General features: G+C 38.7%; 1 protein-coding gene across 5 annotated transcripts in view; it reads left to right on the top strand.

Moving 5' to 3' along the window:
* ATG2B (autophagy related 2B) overlaps window positions 1–19,836 on the top strand; it is an 80,012-nt gene that overhangs the window by 14,047 nt on the left and 46,129 nt on the right. For 3 of the 5 annotated variants that reach the window (XM_025869408.2, XM_025869406.2, XM_073895852.1), the window contains exons 2-11: window positions 4,875–5,037; window positions 8,279–8,431; window positions 8,907–9,009; window positions 10,344–10,506; window positions 11,404–11,583; window positions 15,336–15,432; window positions 15,674–15,859; window positions 16,845–16,999; window positions 17,091–17,196; window positions 18,300–18,561. In XM_025869408.2, coding sequence (XP_025725193.1) covers window positions 4,875–5,037; window positions 8,279–8,431; window positions 8,907–9,009; window positions 10,344–10,506; window positions 11,404–11,583; window positions 15,336–15,432; window positions 15,674–15,859; window positions 16,845–16,999; window positions 17,091–17,196; window positions 18,300–18,561 — 1,568 coding nt within the window. Of the gene's footprint in view, window positions 1–4,874; window positions 5,042–8,278; window positions 8,432–8,906; window positions 9,010–10,343; window positions 10,507–11,403; window positions 11,584–15,335; window positions 15,433–15,673; window positions 15,860–16,844; window positions 17,000–17,090; window positions 17,197–18,299; window positions 18,562–19,836 lie in introns of those variants that run through there. The other 2 variants (XM_025869407.2, XM_073895851.1) reach the window with 2 other exon arrangements.

Raw genomic sequence — 19,836 nt, 5'->3', positions numbered from 1 at the left:
GAAAGTGATTCTCTAGTATCTTCCACGGTTTTTTCAAGCCCAGCTAGTATCTTTATAATCGTCATTCTGAACTCTAGTTTGGACATCTTCCTAATGTCAGTATTGATTAGGTCCCTGGCAGTTGGTACTGCCTCTTGTTCCTTTTTTTTGAGGTGTTTTCCATCTTGTCATTTTGTCCAGAGGGGAACAGACGAATGAGAGAACGAAATGCTAACAGGGTAACAGTGACCCCAGAAAAATGTACACTAAACAAATCAGAAGAGACCCGAAACTGGGGGGAAAAGAAAGGGAAAGAAAAAAAAAAAGAATATGATCAGGCTGGTGAATACACAGAACCACACAGTAGATTTTGGGCATATTTTGGTTTGTTAGAAGAAACTGCCTCTCAATATTTTAAAGAAGATAAACTTATATATACAAAAATAAGGGTAAATACGATGAAGGGATGGAATATGACTGTAAAGATGAAAATTATAAAAGATTGTATAAAAGGAATTGATAAGTTGGTTGAAAAAAGAAGAAAAATTAAAAAAAAAAAGGGAGAGATTGTGATCAGGCAGGAGACTAGAACAAAGCCATGCACTAGAGATATAGGGTATATTTTGGTCTGTTAGAAGAAACTGTATCCCAAAATTTTAAGGAGAGAACCACTTATATATACACAAAAAAATAAGGTTAACTACAATGAAGGGATAAAATATGACTCTAAACCTTAAAATTAAAAAAGATTTTAAGGAATTGATAAGATGTTGGTTCCAAAAGGGAGAAAGAAATATTTAAAAAAATAGGAAAAGGAAAAAAGAAAGTTAAAAAAATTAACTTGGAAAGACTAAAGAATCATGGGGAAGAAAGTGATGAATTTATGTGCAGTATTCCCCTAGCCCTGGAGTTCTGCGGTTCTCATTGACGGTTAAGCTTGGTCTTGGCTGTTGTTCTTGCTGATCTTCTGGGGGAGGGGCCTGTTGCGTGGTTCCCAAATGTTTTTTGCCGTAGGCGGAATTTTCCGCCCTTGCCTGGTCGGCGAAGTAATCTGCTGGGGTTTGCTCTCGGGAGCTTTTTGTTCCCTGCAAGCTTTCGGTACAGCTTTGGAGGACGAGAGTGAAATGGCGGCCTCCTAATCTCCCCCCGGAGGAGCCGGGAGCTCTGCGCCCCACTCCTCAGTGAGCCCCCAGAGAAAAGCAGTCAATCACTCTGCTCTCCCTGGCCTCCGGCCACACTCGGTGCTCACCTGGCCTGTGACCAAGCGTTTCTACCTCTGGCACCCGACACCGTGTGGCGTCTGCAAACCCAGCAGATCCCTGCGCTGTGCTCCCGCGCCGCTCCTCCTGGGGGAGGAAGGGGAGTCTCCCCGGATCTGCTGCTTGTTGGGTCACGGTTTATGGCCACCCTGAGCTGAGAGCCCGCGCCTCGGCTCCGTCTCTGCAGCTGGCTTCCCCGCTCCGATCCCTGGGAGCTCTGCCGCACTCAGTCACCCGTGTCTTTCTGTGACCCCAAGGGTCCTGAGACCACACTCTCCCGCGAGGGTTCCACCTCCCGCTTAGCCACTGGAGCGACATCCCTCCGCGGAGCCGACTTCTAAAAGGTCCGATTTTGTGCTCCGCGGCTCTATCCCTTGCCAGAAGCGGTCGTCGTAGGCCCCCTCCCCTGCCCTTTGTCCTCCCGAATATCGCCTCGGATTCACTTCTCCGCACGTCCCACCTTCCAGAAAGTGGTCGCTTTTCTGTCATAGAGTTGCTGCTATTTTCTTCAATCTACTGTTGAGTTCCTGGGTGTTCAGAATGCTTTGATCCCCATCCAGCTGAATTCCTGCGACCAGACGAAATTTAGGTCGTCTACTCCTCCGCCATCTTGCTCAATATTTCCTTTAATTCCTTTTAAAAATTTAATTCCTTTTAATTACCATTTTAATTCCTTTAATGATTTCCTCACTTGATGTCTTTTGAGTGTTTTAGTGGTTTCCTTAGTTCCTTTAAGCGCTTCCCATACTGACTGTATCAGTATTTCCTTTAGGTAATCGTTAGGCTTTATTAACATTTTTCCTCTGGAAAGTGTGAGTATTATGATTATAAGTGCAGTCGATCAAAACAATATAAATATACATTTGAAAAACTAAACATAAAAATTTCTGTTGGAAATACTTTTTTTTTTTTTTTTAAGATTTTATTTGAGAGAGAGCACAAGTGGAGGTCGGGGGAAAGGGCAGAGGGAGAAGGAGAAGCAGGGATCCTGATGTGGGGCTCAATCCCAGGACCCGAGGATCATGACCTGTGCCAAAGGTAGACACTTAACCGAATGAGCTCCCCAGGTGTCCTGGAAATACATTTCTTAATGATGTGGGTAGATGGTTTTCCCGCTCTTCCCTGACTAGTTCATGTGTCCATAAATGAATATACTTACAACTAGTATTTGATAGGGCTCATCATAAATTTCATTCTAAATTTTTAAAATAGTTATAGGCTTGAGTCATAAATAAGTAGATGAGAATCGAAGGGCTTTTGTAGTAGCAACATCACTTAGTTCTTTGACTTTGAGTGTCATGCCAAAGATATGTATAGATAAGGAAAGACTAACAAACTTACTGCTGGTGCTTCCTGGAGATTTTTATACCCTAGGCAGTGCACAAAGGAGGATTCAGGAAGGGCAAAGATCGGCCCATTTGGCGAAGTGGGAGGACGGAGATTGTACAAGGTAATATGTGAGAGGAGTTCCAACATGGTGCCACGGTTAAGTGCTCTTCTCAGGAAGGTCAGTTTTAGAACAATGTATTTGTGGATTGAGGATCTGAATGTGTTTACCTTAAAAGCACCCATGCCGCTGTACTCTTCAGAAAGTTTGTAGGATTACACAAACAGCATGAAGAAAGCCTTTTAAAGTAGTGGCCTCCAATGATAAAATGTGAGCCAGTCTAAATATCAAAACATTCAGCGTTAAGTTTGTAGACAAAGAATTACGATGTTGCTATTCACTGTTGTGTGCAGAAAGTACCTTACATATAAACTGGCATTTAATAAATATTTGTTATTTTAATTTATAAAGTACATGGTCAAAAAGAAGTATGTTAAGAAATACACTTAATTATTCTATTAACTATATTTACATCCATTCTCTCTTCCTTTTGTTGTAGTCTGGTTTCCTTACCACGCCATTGAAATTGTTCTCAGTTGGATCACCAGTATCCTAAATATCAGAAAATCGGGTGGACACTTAAAAACTTTGGCCTCTTCTTGCCTTTTGATGCACTGCACCACTTTTTAAAATTGTCTTTCCATGATTTGGGGGGATGTAAGGCTTTTTTGATTTTCCTTCTATCTCTCTGTTTGCTTTTTTCTAGTTTACTTGCAGGTTCCTCAAGTGGGGCTCCATGCCCGGTAGGGAGCCTGATGTAGGGCTGAATCTCACGACCCTGAGATCATGACTTGAGCCGAAATCAAGAGTTGGACGCCCAACTCTCTGAGCCACAGAGGCGCCCCCAATTCTTAATTCTTTTTTTTTTAAGTTGTATTTCTTTCTTTCTTTTTTTTTTTTTTAAGATTTTATTTATTTGACAGAGAGAGACAGCGAGAGCAGGAACACAAGCAGGGGGAGTGGGAGAGGGAGAAGCAGGCTTCCCGCGGAGCAGGGAGCCCGATGTGGGACTCGGTCCCAGGAACCTGGGATCATGACCTGAGCCGAAGGCAGACGCCCAACGACTGAGCCACCCAGGCGCCTGCCCAATTCTTAATTCTTAAATATTGTAGTTTATCAGGACTCAGTCCTAGGCCTCTTGTCATTTAACTTTGCATAAGTTCCCAAAGACTGTTTCTCCTCACCCTAGGGCTTCATTGACATTCTGGATTCATAATGCCCTTCTGTGTCTTCAGCCCAGATGGCTCTCCTGACATCTAGACCAGAATATCCGGCTGCCTCCTGGACATCTCACCTAGATGCCTGCTCACATATACTCTTTGGAACTCAGCTCCTGAGCTTCCCCTAACCTGCCTCTCCAGGTTTTTTTTTCTCAGTAAATGGCACTGCCAGCTAACCAGCTGCCCAGGTCCCTAACCCAGAAGTCATTCTTCATTCCTTCTTTATTTCTCATGATGCCAATTCTACTTCCTAATATTCTACAAAAATCTGCCCACTTCTGACTGTCCTCAGTGTCACTGTCCTCGCCAAACCAATCTCCCTAGCTTCTCTTACTCCGAATGACCTTTTTGCCTGAATTTTGCTTTCCTCCAATACATGCTTGGCTTGGTAGTGAAACTGTTTCCCCTCCAGTTCTGATTTCATCATGGTGCCCTTGCTTAAAACCTTTCAGGGGCTTCACTTTGCTTTTGAGATAAAAGTCTGACTCTTTAACATGAATTACAAGGCTGTTTGGATTTCACTCTCCCTTATCTGTGTGCTTTATCTCTGGCTCATCACCCTAGCACACTACACTAGAGCCTAAAGCAGCTTTTCCTTTTCATAAAGTTTTGCATCTCAAATATGTGGGCTTGCACTCTCTGACCTCTGGTTTCTTTGATTCCTTCCATACACTGTTGTCTCTTTGTGGACCACTTTGCTTGATTAACTCCTTAGCCTCTGGTCTCACTTTTTAAATAGCTCTTCCTCAGGTGGCCTGTCTTGGATCTCTGGGTTAGGTTCTATTACATGCTCAAAGAGTATAGTATATTTCCTCTTTCATGTACCTCATCACACCTTAATTATGTGTGTCTTTCATGGTAAGCTATTTTGTAAACTTCGTGAGGATGGGGAGTCTTTATCTTGGACTCTGCTTTCCTTATTCCTAGTGTCTGACACACATATGAGCATATTCAGCATCTTTGAATAAATTAAACAATTTTGAGTTCTTGTTCCTGTGATTTCAAAATACACTTGGTTTTTCTCTTTAGTGTCTCAATGAGATCCTGGAGTCGGCAGATGCGCCTTTAGAAGTCACTGAAGGATTCATACAGTCAATTTCTCTGTCAGTTCCATGGGGCTCCTTGCTACAGGAGAATTGTGCACTGGAAGTGAAAGGGCTAGAAATGGTCTTCCGGCCTAGACCCCGCCTAGGTAGGTGTGTTACGTGTTTCTGTTTTTTTTGTTTCTGTTTGTATTCTTCACAGATTGGGAAGGTAACCTAATTGTATTAAATTCAGTATTTAATTACTTAGCATTGTGAGATTTTCAGTAGATAAAATATTAGGTCTTGGGGGTGATTTTTTACCTTTAGAGTTACTTCTTGCCCTATTTATCCATGGGAACTTTAGTATACTGATGATTTGGTTTAATTATTTGTTACTGATTATGTAAAGTGACTTGTATTTTAAAGTTTCAAAGTATTGTGCCAGAAACCAAGGAAGTGCTTAATGATTGATGGAGAAGTGTTAAAAGGACAGAGGACTGGGCTTGTAGGTGTTCTCATTGGCCAAATCTGGGAATAATGACAATAAATGGATTATAACACTTGGAATTAAAAACAATTCTAAGTCCATACTGTTAAAAATAAGTATTCAGTATGTAAGGGAGGCAGGAAGAAGGGAAAGCTCTTTATTGCAGTAGAGTATGTACTTACTAGAGTAGAAAAAATGATAGACCATCACTATGTTTTTGGCCACCATGGTAAAAAAAAAAAAAAAAAATTGATACCAGTGGTAATCATCAATGAATGCTAACCCCATTTGGTGAAAGGTTGTTGAGCTTGATATTGAGATGTATTGACATACCTCCCATTGATTACATGTTATTTACAGAGAGAAAAATGTTTTTTTCACAGTGGAGGAAATTGAGACACCACAACAATCCTAGTGGTCAATCTTAATCTCATCAGTAGTGGGTCAAACTGCCATGATGTGTGTCCTGAGTGATGGCTGAAAAGGACACATCATATATATACTGTTCCTGTTAAAAGTGCTTAATTTGAATCACAGCATAAGGAAGAAGGCAGACAAATCCAAAATGAGGGAAATTCTATAGACTAACTGGTCTATAGACCAGTTGGTACTCTTAAGTATCAGTATCATGAAACACAAGAAAAGGAGAGGAATTGTTCCGGATTAGAGAAGAGGAAGACATGAATAACTGAAGTAGATAATCCCGTGTTTATGTTTTTGTTATGAAGGATATTACTGGGACAGCTGGGAAATTTGGGTGTGGAATGTATAGAAGATAGTATTTTGTCAGTGTTAACTTTCTTGGGTGTGTTCATGTTATTGAGCTTTTGCCATGGGTATGTTTGTATTCTTAAGAGTTACCTGCTGAAGTATTTAGGAGTGAGTGTTATGATGCCTGCAGTTTACCTTCAGATAGATCAGCAAAAGGATAAGAGTGTGTGTATTTGCGTGTGCGTATATAGTTGTGATGAATCGAAGTGAAGCCTATGCATTTGTTCATTGTACCGTTCTTTCACCTTTTCCTTAGGATTAAAAAGTTTCAAAAGAAAAGTTTGGGAGGGAAAAGCTTTAAAGTAGTAGTAAGTTATTTATAAGTGTATCCGTGTGGTAGCTTTAGTTATATGTATGCCGTTTTCTGACTTATCAAACATGTATATAGTGCTTCTTGCATGCCAGATGCTGTTGTGAGTGCTTTACCAATATTATCTTACCATAGCTCTTTGAAATAGATGCGGTTTGTTGTCTTTCATTTTATGGAGCAGGACATTGAAGCACAGGTGGATTCAGTAACGTGTCCAAGATCATAGGTAGTTAAGTGGAAAGTTGGGATCTCAACCCAGGCAGTCTAGTTCTGGAGTCCATGTTCTTAACCACTGTGCTCTGTTGTAGCTCAGATTTTCTACTTTGGAGTATGTGCGTGCGTGCGTGTGTGCGTGCGTGCGTGTGTGTGTGTTTTATAAGACGATAGAGTCATGATCTAAATCATCTTAAATTCTGAATTTAAATTCTTTGAGTGACAAGTGATGTTGGTCAAGATATACTTGAAGAATTACAATTCTGAGTGCTGTCTGGAACACCAAAGTTTAAATTATGCTTACTAGAATTAATAGCACCTGTACTTTGAAAATTGGTAGTCTATGCATGGAAATCCTCCTTGATAATGGCATTTAATTAACAAGAATATTTTATTTTTTAACCATGATGAGTAGATAGAATAATATTTTCCTATGGAAAGTCAAATATTCTGCCTTTAAAAATATTCCATGAGAAGGGTTTTATTTTTTTTTTATTTTTTTATTTTTTAAATGTATTTTTAAGATTTCATTTATTTATTTGAGAGAGAATGAGAGATAGAGAGCACGAGAGGGAAGAGGGTCAGAGGGAGAAGCAGACTCCCTGCTCAGCAGGGAACCTGATGTGGGACTCGATCCCGGGACTCCAGGATCATGACCTGAGCCGAAGGCAGTCGCTCAACCAACTGAGCCACCCAGGCGCCCCGTGATGAGAAGGGTTTTAAATTCCATTTTGGAAGGCGGTAATTCTAGTAATCTGTTAGTTTGTTTTGAATAATGGAAGGAAGTGTAGTGCAATTCTTTGATGAGGGATGATCTGAAAAGGATTTTTCCCAGTTCATGGATTCCTCCAAGGATGTTCTTCTGTTTTATCTACATTTATACTGACCTTCTAAAGCCTAGGTCAGAAGCCACCTCTACCAGATTTCCATTAAATTCTGTCTGTGGGAAGAATTAACCTCTTGATTTAGCTGTCAGTGTTTTCTGTTGACATTGCATAGTTGCTTACTAATTCTTCTTAACCACATCTCATTTCTTCCATATATTGTAGGCTCTCAGAGGGCAGAATTAATCATTATTTTTCGGTCCCCTACAGCAGGGTCAGCTAACTATGGCCTGTAGGCCAAATTTGATCTGTCATATTTTTGTAAATAAATTTGTATTGGAACACTACCATACTCATTCATTTCCTTATTCTCTCTGGCTGCTTTTGCACTAGAGCGAGAGAGTTGAGTAGTCAGGGTAGAGGTGATAGGGCCTAAACTATTTACTATCTGACCCTCACCAGAAAAATTTGTTGACCCCTGTTCTATAGTATTTTGAACAGTACCATGCATGCATTAGATAGTTGTTGAATGAATTCATGAATTAACATTTGACAGATACATATTTAATGAGAGCATGTCTCTGGACTTCTTTCTGTTAATTTTTTTTTTCCTTTTTCTTCTCCGTTATTGTAAGGTGATGTTTAAATCTCAAGAGTAATTTCTAGAATACCATATGCCTAGGTAACACCCTGATGTTAAATATCTCTTGGAGGGTAAGAATATATTTCAAATGTGGCATTTTAAGAAACTGCTTTGTTGTAACTATAAGAAGTTATTTAGGATTAATCTATATTTTCTGCAGCAACTGGTTCTGAACCTATGTATTGGTCAAGTTTCATGACCAGCAGTATGCAATTGGCAAAAGAATGTCTTAGCCAGAAATTAACAGATGAACAAGGAGAAGCATCGCAGCCTTTTGAAGGACTTGAAAAGTTTGCTGAAACCATTGAAACAGGTTTGGCATTATGGAGTACTTTCAAAAATTTTAGTTTTTTTTTTTTTTAATTAGTAATGTAGTACCTTTCTTTAGTGAGCCTTGTATAAGGAAAATCCATTGGAGTGATTTTTTTTTTTTTTTTAAGGCGTTACTGTTCTCACTTCAGAACTTTAGAATTGAGGTTATTTTAAATATTCAATTTAATTTCATGTCCTTCTGTACCCTAGTTTTTTTTTTTTTCCTGTTTCCTTTATTCTTGTGTAATGAAGGGTTTAGAGTTCAGCAGAGTGTGTTGGGCATTGCACACGTATCTGTTAGGTGCTCAGTGAGGAAAAATGTTTATTACCAAACTCAAGATTTGGGGATTTTTAAGGAAAGAAATACTACCAGTTTATTTTGTAAGTTCTTATTAAGCTACTATATATTCCTTTCATTAGAAGTTTTTATTTAGTATACATGTGGTCTCATGTTGATGGTTACCTGTTTACTCTAGTACTAAGAAGAGTAAAAGTCACTTTTATAGACACTGTCTTGAGAATTGAACACGTGCCAGAAAATTCCAAAACTGGAACTGCACTTGAAATTCGAATAGAAAGGTAAGACTTCTTATATCTGAGAATAAATGACCCTATTCTTTTCTTTTATAGATAGTAAGATCTGACTTTCATTAGATTTCATGATGGTTTTAGAGATTAGAAGTGATGCAATTGAGTTACTACATTGTATGTTTTTAGAGTAAAGCTCTGCTCTCCAAGATATGTTCTAATCCCTTTATTGAAAACTTAAAGTACCATTTGAGGTATAATTATATATAATGTGTGGAATTCAAAGCAAATGATTCTTTTAGTTAATATCAAATAAAAATCATGAATGTGTCAGTGCTGCTAAATTTAAGACACTCCAGTTGGAGTTTTTTCATATGAGCGATGCCCTGTTTCAGCATGTCTCATTAACACGAGGGGCTTCTTTGCTTTCCTGTGCTTGATCTGAGTGCTGCTTTCACGAGAAAGCCTAAGCCTGCAGTTTTCTCTGAGAGGATTCTGTGGGAGTATTTGTGTAATAGTGATTTACTTAAAAAGATAGAAACCAGGACTTAGTTTTCTGTGTATGCCCACTGGGAGCCTTATAAATAGCTGAGTGTCGATTTGAGGTAGTCACTTTTTTTTTTTTTTTTGGTGGGCAGCAAAGCAAAGTTTTTTGAGAGTACAGTAATGTACAGATAGTACAAAGCACCCAAAGAAGGAGGGGACCCGAGAGGGTTGCCCTTGGGGTAGTCACTGTTCACCTGTGTCTTAATGTGATAGAAATACGCGGAATTCCACTGAGCACTGAAGACACTTTGTATAGGGAACTTTTGGGGGCTTTTACGCAATTTTAAGCAGATATGTTATGGTTTCTGTCTTTCTATCATAAAATTACCTATTAGTGAAACAGTTATTGTTAGCAGATTTTTGAAATTAGGTTGTGTTACCTGAAATGGTATATTAAAAAGTATCTAAAATCTCATGTAGAACTACATTCTGTATTTTGTTGAAAATGAAGTGAGTCATAAGAACTCATAGAATAGTCAAAGAATTCAAAAAATGTCATTCATTGCGGACTTGTGACTTGGAGCCAAATGCTGTCTCACTGTTACTAAGAGATGTTTGTGAGGAAGCACAGGAATTGTTTTCCTTGAGGCTAACTTTAGGAAGTTATTAATCTTTTCCTCCAGTTTAGGGGCCCCATAAAATTATCCTTCTTGAGGCTGAGGTTCTCTTGGTGAAAACATTTCCTGTAGTAAAGCACTAATGTTGACCACATTCTAGGCATTTTCTAAGTGCTAACACTCGAAAAACTCTTTACCTTAAAAAGCTATGTGTGTTTCTTAGACTTGCAAGTAGGTTTTCTTAGGAGTTTTATGCCAGCGCTTTTTGTTTTGAACTTTGAGAACTGTCTACTGTGATGAAGCTGCTGATGAGGCCTCAGGAATTAACGTGCATCAGCCCACAGCCTTTGCTCACAAGTTACTCCAGCTCTCCGGAGTATCTCTCTTCTGGGAGGAGTTTTCTGCGTCAGCAAAATCTTCCCCAGTGTGTTCAACTGCACCAGCGGTAAGAAAAACAAAACGAAAAAACCAAACACTAAATCATAGATTTTTAAAGAGTTTAAATTAGGGGCACCTGGGTGGCTCAGTCGGTTGAGCATCTGACTCTTGATTTTGGTTCAGGTGGTGATCTGAGGGTTGTGAGATCCAGCCCAGCATCAGGCTCTGCGCTGGGCATGGAGCCTGCTTAAGAGTCTCTCTCCCTCTCAAAAAAATAAATTTAAAAATAAATAAATGGTTTAAAGGAGGGCAATTAAATTGTGCTAGGATATAAAATACGTGTTAGTGAGTTTCCATCTGATCTGGACGTTAACACAAATATTCAGTAATGGAGACCCACATTTCAGAGTTTTTTTTAAAATACTCAACATTTATGATTAATGCCTTTCCTACCAGGGTATAACATTGGATACTGTGTCTTGTAGGAAAATGATATATTAACAACTAATACCCTTTTATAATAAAAACAAAAGCGGTGTTCACATTTACCTTACATAATGAATGTATGGCTGAAAACTTACAAATTATATCTTAATGTTTTATAATTAAGGAACTTTTTATTACTCCTTTCTAAGAGTAGAGAGCCCTTTTATAAATCAGTCCTTCCATAATTTATCTTTTACATTATTTCAGATTTTCATAATTATAGAATGTCTATTATGTTTTCTTATTGCTGTAATTTGAATAGATGTGCTTTTTTTTCATAAAGTCCTTTTCCATGATTTGCCTTTATTACCGTTGTTTCCTGCTAGCTATAAGACACTGGTTTATTCATTGTCACATAGTACAGTTTTTCATGTCAAATATTTTACTCTTCTTAAGTTGACATTTGTTTTTTGCATTTTGGTTTATTTATACTAAGATGTTCTAAAGAATTACTTTATTCTTAATTGCCTTATTATAGGAAACTGAGCCAAAGCTGTCACCTAGCTGGAATCCCAAAATTGTATATGAGCCACACCCACAACTAACTAGAAATTTACCAGAGGTAGCGCCCTCTGACCCAGTGCAGATTGGAGGGCTAATTGGTAGGCTGGAGTTGAGTCTCACGTTGAAACAGAATGAAGTACTTCCTGGAGCTAAGGTCAGTATTTGTGTCATTTTCTATAGTTAAAACAGAAGTACAAGTATTTAATGTGTGTAGTGACCCACCAATTGGCCACTGTGGGTTGTCCTGTAACTAGGGTGCCCTCTGTCCTGGAGTCCGTGTTCTTAATCTCAGCTGGTACCTCTGTCCTTAGGTCTCAGGGCCTCTGCTCAGGCTCAGGTATTACTACTGTCTCCTGCACTCACTTTCGCCCATTCTAGCAGTTCAGAAACATTCATGAGTTAATAAATTAGGAATTTGTTAAAGACTTTCTGTCATCATAACTTTCAGTTTAAAGGAGAAGAATATGGAAGTAAGAAGTTGACTATAGAAGGTGTTTAATTGTATGCATCTAAAAATGCCCACCTAGATGTGTTTTGAATGGAATGACCATTTTTATAGTTGTACAATGTTTATGAAAAGAGATTGATTTTTTTTTTTTTCATGATGTCTCATGGCTTTTTGAAGACCCTGTAAAGACAGCTGCACTTGGTTCTTAGGGGACAGCTGCACTTGGTTCTTAGGGAACAGTATTGAACAGTCTGCTGGAGAATCAGGAAGCCTATATTAGTCTGTTAAAAATGTCTTTTCAAAGACATTTATGTGTTATTTTCAAACTTTGAAAACAAATTTTCTATATAATCTCTGTAAATGTAGTTTAAATTAAGAAAATATCAGGATTTGTTCATCTGTTTACTCACTGGGCTAACTAGCTGTAGATGTTGGAGTAAACTGGATGCCAGGCCCTATGCAGTTTCTTGGGTGAGATGCAGAGAAGAGGGGAATACTGTCTTTGCCTTAATACAACGTATAATAAAGGGTATAGACATTGCTGTGGGGACATGGAAGAGGGAGCAACTGAGTACTCGTGCATGCACATAAGATTTTCAGACGATTGAGGATCTCCAGCAGTCCATCCTTGGATTGGCACACCTGGCTCCAGTTAGAAGCAGAGGAAGGTGATGATCAGAATGCCAACCTTCCTGTTGCTGATTACTTCCTCTCCTTTGTTTACTGCTTTGTCCTACCTCTGGGGGTATGAGATCCTTTCACTAGGTCTTAAGCCTGTTCATAAAATAACAGGAAAGCCATAGGTCTGTTTCAGCATGACAGGGAATCCCCTGAGGTGCTAACATCCTTGGGGAAACTAACACACCCATGCCTCTGGGGAATGCATTAGCTATTTCTTGAAGAAGGAAGAACCTTCCTTCTTCTGACTGCCTTCTATAAAAGGCAGTCACTTTTATAGTTCTGTTTTGATTAGCTAGTCCTCAACATTTGTATATTTGATCTTTATGCAAACCTGAACTTTTGCACATTAGGTGTTGATTTGTAGAAGTGCCTTTTTAAAAAAAATTTATTTATTATTATTATTATTTATTTTATTTATGTATTTGACAGAGACACAGCGAGAGAGGGAACACAAGCAGGGGGAGTGGGAGAGGGAGAAGCAGGCTTCCTGCGGAGCACGGAGCCCAATGCGGGGCTCGATCCCAGGACCCTGGGATCATGACCTGAGCTGAAGGCAGGCGCTTAACGACTGAGCCACCCAGGCGCCCCTGTATAAGTGCCTTTTCGATGTTACTTTTGGACATCTTTGTATTAGGTGACAAGTGAACATCTGGAATTTATAGCATGATGGCATTGTTTGCCAGCCAGTGTTTGATATTTGGAGATATTAACATCCTTGTCTACATGGTAATTTTTGTGTTGTAACTTGAGTTTGAGTACCTTTTGTTCTTATTTAATGAAAATGAAGGCTAAAGTTCTAGATATTAGCTTTGAGAAACATAAGTCCCATAAACTTAATGCCGTGTAGACAAAGATGGCATTGGTGAGGGGTGCTCAGGTGTCAGATCTTTAGTCTCACCAATGTTCATTAGATCCACAGGTTTTTCAACTGTGGGATCAAAATGTTATGAAAGGTTTGGGGGGGGGTGCTCCTGGGTGGCTCAGTCAGTTAAGTGTCCGACTCTTGATTTTCGCTCAGGTCATGATCTCAGGGTCGTGAGATTGAGCCCTCGCTTAGTACAGAGTCTTCTTTGAGGTCTCTCTCTCCCTTTTCCTTTGCCCCCTGCCTCCTTGTATGTGCATGTGTGCGCTCTCGCTCTCTAAAATAAATTTAAAAAAATTTTTTTTAGTTCTCTGAGATGGTACCCACCCCAAATTGTGTGTCGGCTTGATAGTTCACATGTTCAGTTTTAGCATATACTCTCAGGAGCGTATAAGAAAATAGAGGAGCTGTATGTATTGAATTTATAGACATTTTGTTTGGTTACTGTTGTCATATTGAGTTTGAAATTATTTTAGTTATGTTCTGTTTTTTCTGTTTCCAGAGGAAAGTAAGAGCTGCTTTGTTCTTTGTATGCCAAATTTAGAATGTACAAGTAATATTTCTATGAACATTAGAAGTGAAACTCTTGATAATCCATCCTAATAAAGGTCAGAGATTATGTTTTCAATACTAAGAAATTAAAAACCAATTTTTAAATATGGCATGTAATCAGAAAGAGATTTTCCCACTGTCCCCAGCCTAAACTCCTTGCTGATTCATCATCTGGGATGGCAGCTCTCAGCAAGGAGCTCCATAAAACAAATCCACCGAGAACCATACCATGGGAGGAGTGAGGGCTTCCCATCTCGGTCACACTAGGTTAAAATCCTGGCTTTGGGTCTGTAGATGGCCTTGTGCAGATCTTTATGATTCCATGTCCTCGTCTGTAAAACAGGTGCCTTTCTAGAATGAGCGGAAATGTAGTAAAAGCATAGTGCCCTAACACTCAGAAAAAGGTAATAGTGAGGATTGTTATTCCTGGAGAATACATTATATTCTCCGATCATGGAAGCTTCTCGGCATTACTGTGTAATATTTTTTGCTTTTAGAATCAGAAGAAATTTGTCCATCCGCCCCGGGAAGATACCATTTTCCAAATATAAATATTAATTGAATTCTTTTAAAATTGTGAAATGGAATAAAGATAATAAGAGTGTTAGCATTAGCCCTAAGAGGAGATGAATGAAAAGTAAGGCAGGCATACTCAACTTGTTAGAATGTGATGTAGAAAATAGAGTAATTGTTTTGTCAGAATATACTCCACAGGAATCAGGATGAGACCAGCTGGGGTTTTTATTTCCACGAGGAAAAATGGACAAAGACTTGGAAAAGAGCAAGGCAGTCCACATGAGCACCTGCTTCGTGGGCATCTCTGCTGTGGCCTGCACTTTCCTGCCCAACAGAGAGCGGGCTTTGTGGAACCCTGTGTGCACGTGTGGAGAGGCACACTGTTGGTAGGGAAGGGCCTCACATGCTCTCTTAGGGAGTGTTACCCATGCGCGAACTTGAGAAAGCCAACTTTATTTGCTCTTGGCTTGAATCCCACTTTGAGGATTATGATTTGAGTCTTGAAATCCTGTTGGGAATGAATTCTGTGCTGCTGCTGTCTTCATATTCTTCCTGGTGACTGTGACTTGAAGCCTCCTCAAATACCTGAAATACTCAGAAAACTCAGAGATAAAAATAGGACATTGGACTTGCCAACAAGGAATTTTGCAGGGGGATTTTTCCCCTTAGAACAACAGTTTGGTGGCCTTTAAGTCTTTCATTTAGATTGTGTTAATTAGTGGAGGGAATCTTAGTTGAAGGAATCCCAAGACTTAAGTAATCAGTCATTAAAGTATACTGGGATTTGTGGTGATGAGATTTTAAAGAGTGTTTATCCTGAATGGCTTATTTTTTTTTTTTTTTGAAGTTGGATATTGATGGACAGATAGACTCTATTCATCTATTCCTGTCACCAAGGCAGGTGCACTTGCTTTTGGATATGTTAGCAGCTGTTGCTGGACCAGGCAAGTATGGCAAAAGGCAACTCTGTTATTATTTTTGATTATTTAAAACTTTTTAGATTCTGTGATCCCTAGCTAGTTGCTTAAAGCTACTGCATAGCTCTGATTAATATTAAATAGTGGTAGTTCTGCATTGACTGTGGCATGAAGTTGCCATTGGTATTGGACAAGTGGGTTTTGGGAGAGAGATGATTGATTAACTCCAAATTTAATTACTGTTTTGCTTTCCTTTCTATACTTGTAGAAAATTCTAGCAAAATAGGGTTAGCTAATAAAGATAGAAAAAGCCGACCCATGCAGCAAGAAGAGGAATATCGAATTCAGATGGAATTAAACCGGTATTATTTGAGAAAAGATTCCCTCTCAGCAGGTGTATCTTCAGAGCAAAGCTTTTATGAGACAGAATCCGCTCGTACACCTTCTAGCCGTGGTAAGCGACTGAAACAATTGACACTGGATTCTTACAACATCATCATAGAGCAAAGTAAACTTAATTTGGCCGCTGTGAAATGGAGTTTAGTAATGAAAGAACGAAAGATCCGTGATCTAAGAAGGTTTAAATTTGTTAAGTTGATCTAACTGCAGCATTACAGTGATGCAGTGGTTCACGTATCCTTTTTTGAGTGTGTAATCTTGTTTTGTAAATCATGACTTCTTTTTTATTCTAAGGACAGTCAATTTACAAAAATGTAGATTTACCCAAAAGATAAATTGGGGTAATCATTTTATCAAATTCTTACATGCTTGTATACTGATTTACGGTTAGAGGCCCTTAAATGGAAACTTTTTTTCTACTCTTCCATCAATTACACGTAAATAGTCTTTACACAGTTTACTTTGCATTTTTACAGGTGTTTTAGAATGTTTAGCACTAATACCTTAACAAGAATCCATTTAAGTATAGAATGTTGAACTAAATAAGTTTTAAAATCGACTCAAGAAATTTTGGTCATAACAAACTTCATTTGCATGAGGGTAAAACAACCTCCAGAAAGAAGTGAAATGTAAATGAAATTCTAAATAATACATTCAGGTGTTTTGTTTTTTTTAAAGAGCTGTATTCATACGAAACCAGAGATTGCAAGATCTTTATACTATTTTAAAGTTGGATTTTAACTTCTAAATTGTCACATGACACTTAAAAATATACCACGTAGTACTGCAAATCTTACATTAAAAAAAAAACCCAAAAACCAAGTTCACCGGTAGGATAGCATAATGTTTTGTTAACTTGTATTTGGTTGAGTTTTTACTATGCCATTTATATCTTGGATCCTCACAAATTACCCCATCAGAAGTAATGTAAATTGTAGGGCATCACTGTACTTAGATAATCTGAAGAATATTATATTAATGTATGTTAACTTAATTTAAAGACCTGAATTATACAACTGACAAGGTTTAATTTTGTCTAGAAGAAGAAGTTTTCTTCTCCATGGCTGATATGGACATGTCCCATAGTCTCTCTTCTCTTCCACCTCTGGGAGACCCTCCAAATATGGACCTTGAGTTGTCATTAACTAGTACATATACAAATACTCCAGCAGGATCTCCATTAAGTGCTACTGTGGTAAAGTTTTTAAATTTTGTTCTATTCTTAAAAAGTGGCTTCTGAAATTCTACACTTTATTCATGTGATTTAAAAAAAAATTATTTTACAGCTTCAGCCAACATGGGGAGATTTCCTTGAACATCATAAAGAACAACCAGTAAGAGGGTCCACATTGCCATCCAACCTAGTTCACCCACCAAATTTACAGAAGACTTGTAAGTAGTGTAAGACACTTAACGGTAGTTTTCCACTGGAATTTATTTATTTTATTATTTTTTAAAGATTTTATTTATTTATTTGACAGAGAGAGACACAGCAAGAGAGGGAACACAAGCAGGGGGAGCGGGAGAGGGAGAAGCAGGTTTGCCGTGGAGCAGGGAGCCCGATGAGGGGCTTGATCCCAGGACCCTGGGATCCTGACCTGAGCCGAAGGCAGATGCTTAACAACTGAGCCACCCAGGCGCCCCTTCCACTGGAATAAAAAAAAAAAAATTGTTTCTTTCTAGAAAATACCATTCTACTGCTGCTTTTCTTTCCCCTCATACATTTTTTTTTGAGCTAGGCCATTTAACAAAGTTTAGAAAGAAAATGTGAAGCATGGTTGAACAACTCAACCGTGAAGTATTTTAGAATAGTTGCCAATTCACTGTAGTCTTTTTTTTTTTTTTTAAAGATTTTATTTATTTATTCATGAGAGACAGAGAGAGAGAGAGAGAGAGAGAGGCAGAGGGAGAAGCAGTCTCCCAAAGAGCAGGGAGCCCGATGCGGGACCCGATCCCAGGAGTCTGGGATCATGACCTGAGCTGAAGGCAGACGCTTAACCATCTGAGCCACCCAGGCGCCCAATTCACTGTAGTCTTTGTGTATTTAAATATCTTTAGTAAAAAGTACACTGTAAGTTTCATATTATTATTGTAGTTTAGGAGTCTCAGTCAACCATCAATACTTGTTCCATTGTTTACACCTTCCTTAAAAGAGAACCTCAGGTCTCTTCTCCACGAAATTTAATTGAAATAGAACCAAGGCTTAAAAGAAAATTTGGTGAGCAGGTTTTGGGTTAATCTGCAACTTTTCCAATACAGTTTTATTAATGCAAAACTTTTGTTCATGTTTCTTTTTGATGCTTCAAGTATCAAAGATCCTGAATATCAAATGCAGAAAGATAACAGTTTATCTTGTTGAATATCAAATATCAAACTGTTGTGTGTTCACCTGCTTTTTAAAACTAACACATGAGTAAATGCTTTATAATTTTGATATAATGGATTGTTTTTAAGTATTAAATTTTATGTATATAATTTTAACCCATGTGTTTCAGCTCTCCCATCTAGATCTGTTTCAGTGGATGAATCCAGGCCTGAACTTATTTTTAGACTAGCTGTGGGAACCTTTTCCATCTCTGTGCTTCACATCGATCCTTTATCTCCACCTGAAACATCACTAAACCTTAATCCATTGACGCCTTTGGCGATAGCATTCTTTACCTGTATAGAAAAGATTGACCCAGCAAGATTTTCAACAGATGATTTTAAGTCTTTCCGAGCAGTATTTGCGGAAGCTTGCAAACATGATCACCTTAGGTAAATTCTCTCATGTTTATTAATGATGCTTGAAAAAGAACGAGGTGGGGACTTTTTTATCTGTCTAACTCTGTTTTTCTTTCTTTTTTTTTTTAAAAAGATTTTTATTTATTTTGAGAGAGTGAGAAAGAGAGAGAGAGAGTACATGAGAGGGGGGAGGGTTAGAGGGAGAAGCAGGCTCCTTGCCGAGCAGGGAGCCTAATGCGGGACTCGATCCTGGGACTCCAGGATCATGACCTGAGCCAAAGGCAGCTGCTTAACCAACTGAGCCACCCAGGCGCCCCTAACTCTGTTTTTCTGATTCGCATTTTATTTGTAAATGAGGGAATGAGTGAGATTTTCTTGTAGTGCTACAAAAATGTTTACCATAGAATCTTTTATTCAGCTTACTTGGCATGCAAACCTATTTACATATAAGGTTGAGGTAATCTGGAGTTTTTTCTGCTCTTGACAATTTTTTTTTTAAGATTTTTTTAATTCATTAGAGACAGAGCACAAGTGAAAACATGAACAGGTGGGAGGGGCGGAGGGAGAGGGAGAAGCAGACTCTGTGCTGAGCTGGGTGCCCAATGCGGGACTCGATCCCAGGACCCCAGGATCATGACCTGAGCTGAAGGCAGACGCTTAACCCACTGAGCCACCCAGGTGCCCTTGACAAGTTTTTTTTGGACCATATTTTGCTGATTAAAATATTGACACCATTGTAATCATAAAAATAGTTCTTATTGTCACTGGCTCAGCGGAGATGGCAGTGGTGGTGAGAGTGGAGTGAGCTAATGAGAAGGGATGTGGACACAACATGACCCCCGTGCCACTGTCTGTGGGGTGGGGAAGGGTACCAGCGCTGATCCTGAGCCCGATGTTACACTTTCAATTTCTGCTTTAAAAAGTTAAAGCCATCCGGGGGCATGTGGGTGGCTCAGATGGTTAAGTGTCCAACTCTTGATCTCAGCTCAGGTCTTGATCTCAGGGTCGTAAGTTCAGGCCCCAAATTGGGCTTCACGCTGGGCATGGAACCTACTTAAAAACAACAACAAAACTTCATTTAAAAAAAAGAAAAAATTAAAGCCATTCACATAGCCAGTGATCCTTTCATGGGTTGAGTCCTAATGAATGAGGAGGTAAATTTGTAAGTATAATATTGTTAATATGTAAACATTGCTCATCTTAGTGAAAGTTATCTTTTGATCATATTTTATACAATTTAGGCACATATATTAATATTTTTAGGAAAGTTTGACCTTTTAATTTTTTTTTTGAAGTATTAAAATTAAT

This window comes from Callorhinus ursinus, unplaced genomic scaffold, assembly GCF_003265705.2.
Source record: "Callorhinus ursinus isolate GAN/ISIS: 27379988/994484 unplaced genomic scaffold, GSC_fseal_2.0 scaffold8, whole genome shotgun sequence".
Lineage (NCBI taxonomy): Eukaryota > Metazoa > Chordata > Mammalia > Carnivora > Otariidae > Callorhinus > Callorhinus ursinus.
This window is presented reverse-complemented; position numbering and strand designations above follow the sequence as displayed.